The sequence below is a fragment of the Bison bison genome, unplaced genomic scaffold (genome assembly GCF_000754665.1).
Source record: "Bison bison bison isolate TAMUID 2011002044 unplaced genomic scaffold, Bison_UMD1.0 scf7180017864184, whole genome shotgun sequence".
NCBI lineage: Eukaryota > Metazoa > Chordata > Mammalia > Artiodactyla > Bovidae > Bison > Bison bison.
Genome location: NW_011494756.1, coordinates 2,117,622 through 2,123,045, shown reverse-complemented (window position 1 = coordinate 2,123,045; position 5,424 = coordinate 2,117,622). Strand labels below are relative to the sequence as shown.

General features: G+C 56.7%; 1 protein-coding gene across 1 annotated transcript in view; it reads right to left on the bottom strand.

Moving 5' to 3' along the window:
• NAGA (N-acetylgalactosaminidase, alpha-) overlaps nucleotides 1–5,424 on the bottom strand; it is a 10,241-nt gene that overhangs the window by 3,045 nt on the left and 1,772 nt on the right. The window contains exons 4-8 of the mRNA XM_010843668.1: nucleotides 4,768–4,972; nucleotides 4,140–4,317; nucleotides 3,736–3,830; nucleotides 2,834–2,995; nucleotides 1,125–1,334 (exon numbers count right to left, since the gene is read on the bottom strand). Coding sequence (XP_010841970.1) covers nucleotides 1,125–1,334; nucleotides 2,834–2,995; nucleotides 3,736–3,830; nucleotides 4,140–4,317; nucleotides 4,768–4,972 — 850 coding nt within the window. The remainder of the gene's footprint in view (nucleotides 1–1,124; nucleotides 1,335–2,833; nucleotides 2,996–3,735; nucleotides 3,831–4,139; nucleotides 4,318–4,767; nucleotides 4,973–5,424) is intronic.

Genomic DNA, 5,424 nt, shown 5'->3' with positions numbered 1-5,424 from the left:
TCTCCTGGGCACAGAAGATGGCTAACTGGTTTGGGCCCCTGTTCAGCAGGCCCCGAAGCCCCCTTCCCAACCCTCCCTTGAGCTCTGGGTCCTGCCAGCCCACAGAAGCTTAGAGGAGGAAAAACAGCCTCCAGCTCCAACTCCTCTAACTCCACCTTCCTTCCTCCTTTCTCTTTCTTCCCTTCTTCCTTCCTTCTTTCCTTTCCTTCCCTGACTCAACAGATGCTCCTGGACACTTCCTCTGTGCCAGGCCCCCTGTTTGGACGCAACAAATGCTGCCTGAGGTCCTAAGGTCAGAGAGCTCACAGGTTAACAGGAGGGACACCTGTGGACAGCCCCTGGCTCTAGACCGGAGGGCCCAGTCCAGTGAGAATGATGAGCTCTGCCCCGAGGAGCCAGGAGCAGGAAGCCCCGTCCTCCAGAAGGTCTCTGGGCCGGGCTCCGTCAGCCCCTCTGCAGGATCAGACGCCTCCTCTGGGCATCACCGGCTCAACGGGTGCCTTCTAGAGTGGTGGAGATTCCTTTTCACTAGGGGGCAAGGGTTCTGCGCAGAGAGCACAAGCTTTGAGGCGACGCTGCTGGCCGCAAGTCCTGTTGTGCCACTCACCAACTGTGTGGCCTTGGGACAAAGGCACCGAGGCGCTTCAAGTTTAAGTTTCCTCGTTTGTAAAACCAGGAAGGAGCACTGCCTTCTAAGAAAATGTATCTAGAATGCCTAGCACACAGCAGGTGCTCAAAAACTAGTAAACGATGCTACCAGTACTTAGTTACAGTCCTTGGTTCAAGCAAGTTCTACACTCTAAGGCAAGCCCCAGTTCTCTGCCAGACATCACAGACTTGCGCAGACGTCTTGTATTAATACTTCCAAACCAGGGGGCCACGCTGTTCCCACGTGCATTTGTGGTGATGTCTCCCTTCCCCCAGTCCCATGAGCTGTCCTGCTCTGGCCCTGCTATTAGCCGGGTAAGTAGGGGACAGTCAGGGCAGCTGCCAGTAGAGCCTCCGACTGAATGCAACCAGGAGGGACTGAGTGGATTTCAGACCCCGATCCCAACCCCTTAACCTCTGGCTTGCAGCCGTGTTTTCAGGGAAGCCAGTCTCAGCTTCCCCCCTTCCCTGCCCCCATACCCCAGTACCTTGAGAATCCTGCGTCCCTGGATGCCTAAGGGATCCTGGTTGATTTTGATCATGAGTGGATTCTGCAGGATGTCCATGTTCTGGGCGGAGATGGTACGCAGGTCTGTGGACATGAACAGGGGGGCTGCCAGCACCGTCCACAGGGCCATCTGGGCTCGGGCTTGCTCAAAGCTGAGGCCAAAGTTCCCAATGAGCAACTGGGGACAGGAGAGAGGAGCGCTCAGCTCTGGCCTCTACAGGGCGGTGGGCATGGGGACCAACCCTAAACTTGTAGCAAGACAAGATAGAGATGGGGAAGACGGCCAGGTATGGGCCCTAGTTCTGCCAATACTGTTCCCTGGCACTGTGGCTTTGGGGTGGGTCAAATCACTTTTCAGAGCCTCAGTGCTTTTTTTTTCCACCAAGAGTGTAGGGGTGATAATATGCTCTGACCATGTCACAGGATGTTGAAAGGATCCAACAAATCCTACTGCCGAAGGCATTTATAAACTGGAACATGGAAGGAATACAGCCAGGGTGGTAGGAAGTCAGACCTGAACAGTGTCTGCTCCTGCCACTAGCTGCCCACCTGCCCTAAAGAGAGTTGCACCAATGGGCACTCCTGTCGCCAGGGCAACCAGTACACTGACAGGACACACATGATGACTGCCAACTCAACACCGTTGTGTACTTAACGAGACCAATTTAGTTACACACTGCTTATGTGCCAAATGGTACCAAGCATTTAAAGGATCATCCTTTTGGGGACTCCCCTGGTAGTCAGTGGTTAAGACTCCAAGCTTCCACTGCAGGGGGCACGGGTTCGATCCCTGGGCGGAGAACTAAGATTCTGCATGCCATGCGGCGGGACCAAAAAATGAAAGTACTTGGCCTTGGGCCTAGCACTTAGTAGGTCAGTGAAGGTCAGCTCCTCCCTAACCCCTGGGGAGTTGAGTCCTGTTTACAATAACAGATATGCACTGGCCTAGAAAAATTAAAGGGTCATCCTTTTAACCAAACTCAAAACAACCTTATTACAGGAGCTACTATTTCAATTTTCCAAATGACAAAGCTGAGGCACAGGAAAAATGAAGTCAAGTGCCCAAGGTAAGTGGCAGAGCTGGAGCTCGAACTCTATAGAGCAGGTCCATTTCTCACCCTTTCCACCTGGCCAAGTATTTGTAATTATTATAACTGTCACTGGGGGTAAATACTTGGTGACCAAGTGAAGAGACAGCTATAAAACTGTAGGAGAAACTGCAAGGCAATTTAAGTGGTCAGGGCTGTGAGTGAGGTAGGTATGAGGGGCCAGTTCTGCCTGTGGAGGGAACAGCACAGAGTGCTGAGAGGGGGCTCAGAGGCAGACCTGGCGAAGACAGTCTAGGGAGGGAATGACAGGAGAGAGGGGCTCATGGTGCGCTCCACCCTACAGAGGGGTGATGACCAGAGTCACTCCAGACCAAGTTCTCAAGCTTGAGGAAACATCAGAACCGTCTGGGAAGACTGTTAACAATGGGCATTCCCAGACCCTCCCTGAATATTCTGATCTAAGAGGTGGGGGTGGGGCCCTGGGAAAAGAATGGTACGCAAGCTCCCACAGCACATCCCACGTGGTGGATGACACGCTTCAGAGGTGCTGAGCTGGAGCCTGGCAAAGAGCACCCAGGAAGACAGCACAGGGCCGTGGGCCTCGGGCCAGCCCCCTCCATGCTGGTACCATGTCTGGGTCATTCCAGTGCCCTGGGCCGGCTATTGGCTGCAGCACATCCTGGTGGGTCACAAACCAGTCCAAGACGGACAGCACGCTCCTCCAGGAGTCCTGGATGTCATCGAAGTTGCGCCAGAGGTTGCAGATGTCTGCCAGCAGGGTGTAGTTCACCTGGATTTGGGGGCAGGCAGAGTCCCAGATCAGCGTCACACTGCGGCCCAGAGGCCTGTCCAGGGGCTGGGGAGCCTCGGCAGGGGACACAGAGGGTGGGAAGGGGTAAGAGATCACGCTTTGAGCGTGCTCAGGATGAGGAAGGGCCTCGGAGGGTGCGCCCCTCCTCTGGGGCTGCCCAGGCATCCCCTCCAGGTGTGCTGCTGGCCGGAAACTGACCCTTCCCTCTCATGCCAGTGGGGACCAAGCCCAGGGTACAGAAACCTGGGCTGGGGTACCCATAGCCTTCCTCCCACATGCCCACCCCTGTGTTCTCTCAGGGAGACTGCCACCCTCCACCAGGGTTCTCCCTCCAGTCTGCACATCTGATTCCACCCTTTCTAGCATCCCACATGCTGAAGGGCCCCGGCAAGGTGCCCACGAGGCCTTTTGGAGGCTAGACCCCACCTGCCTTGGCTTCACCAGTCTTCTGGCCCTCCAAGCCCATTCAGTACCACCCAGGATTCTGAGTGCTTGCAGGGGAGCCGTGTCAGCACCTGACACACGGCTCCCACACCCTTCAGCCCACCTGACAAGTGTCTCCTCTAAGACTCTGGGCTGGGTCAGGCCCCTCAGGTACTTACGACCCTCCTACAAATCAGCATGTGAGCAACTAAGATGACAGAAGCTCTGGCTGCACAGAAGGTGAAAAGGCCTGGGTACGGGTGGGCACTGCCAGATGGGTGCAGAAAATGGCTCACCTTTGGGGGGAGGCCCCCTTCGTAGGCTGGCCAACTGCAGGAGAAGGCAATGGGGCGGCCTGTGGCATTCAGGGCAGCGGCCATCTTGGGGTACCCTGGAGAAGTCCAACCACATTTTAGGATGAAGAGACCCAAGGTGATCTCGGGCCTCAGCTTAAACCTCCCCCCACACATGAGGAGACTAATGCTCAAAAGAGCAGGCACCTCCCCTGTACCCAGAGCTGCATACACACCCTGGGCGGAGCAAGGCACCAGAGCTCTGGGAGCCAAGATACCCCTAGGCCCTGGGGGAGAGGAATTGGGAAACACTACCCCCTAGGGGCCATACAGCCAGCCAATGGGGGGCCTTCCACGGCCACCCCTCCCTGTCTACCTAATGGCTCCCAGCCAGCTGCGGGACCCACCCTCGGCCCGCTCCTGGGGGGTTGAGTAGCAGCCATCCAGCTTCAGCATGTCCACCTTCCACTCGGCGAAGGTTTGCGCGTCCTGCACCACTTTGTCTAGCGTCGTGCCCGGGTAACCCATGCAGGTGAAGTTGCCCAAGTCCTCGTAGATGCCCAGCTTCAGGCCCAGGGAGTGAGCCTGGGGCAGGGAGGGGTTGAGAACACAGTGGATACCTCAGGGAACCAGTCACAGGCACAGCTGACCAGGCCCCATTACAACCTTCAGAGGCTCCCGGAAGCCTGGAGGGAAGGGTCCCAGCTTTCTGGCCTGGCTTTGCCTCTGCCACCATGACCCTTCCCCTCCCTCCCACCTTGTGTGGGCTGTCTCGGCCTCTAGGCGTTTCCTCCTGCCATCCTCTCTGCCTTGAATGCCCTCTCTGGGATCAGCCTCCTCCAGAGAACCTTCCTAAAATCCCAGGCTGAATAAGAGGTCCTTCATTGCTCTTGCTCACGACCGTGCCTCACAACTACCTGTTCACGTATCTATTTCCTCCACCAAACTGTTTGTTCTCAGGCAGGGACTATAGAAATGAGCCCTAAGTAGGATGGAGTGGAAAGAGTGGTCTGGCCCTCAGGGTGGGGGGCTCACATAGTCAGCCAGGAAGGCAATGCCGTGGGGGAAGCGCTTGCGATCCGGCACCAGGTTGCCCTTGGCATCACGTCCACCAATCCAGCAGTCATCGATGTTAAGGTATACATAGCCCAGGTCCCGCCATCCATCCTGCGCCAGCCGGTCAGCCATCTCCATGAAGAGCTGCTCACTGGTGAGGGGCAGGGGAGAGGGCTGCTCAGTGGCCCAGTGTGGGCCTCGCCCTAACCCCACCCCCCTTCCTCAGAGTGTTTCAAACTTCTTAGATACTCTGAGTGTGGATCCAGCCTGTAAGTACCATGGCCTTTGCTGTCAAGCTGGAGACTAAGCCAGGCGACCAAGGGTTATGTCCTGAGCCATAAGCAGGGTGGAGCGAATGGGGTGATTTGCCTTCCAGGCCAAGAAGCAGGACTGGGCCAGTGGGAAGCACGTGGGGTCAGGCCTGACCCTTAACCGTGATCTCCTTTCCCTTATCTCAGGGGCTGGGTCCCCTACAGGCCTGAGGTTACCACAGATGCCTCCCTCATGAGCCTGAATGTCAGATGTCTCAAAAGTTACCTCCGGTTGCTTCCTCTCTGGGATGGGGGGGCGGCCCTAACCCTGCCCTCTTTTCGAGCTGACCCCCACCCCCGCCCGCCCCCACTCTTGTCCGCTGGT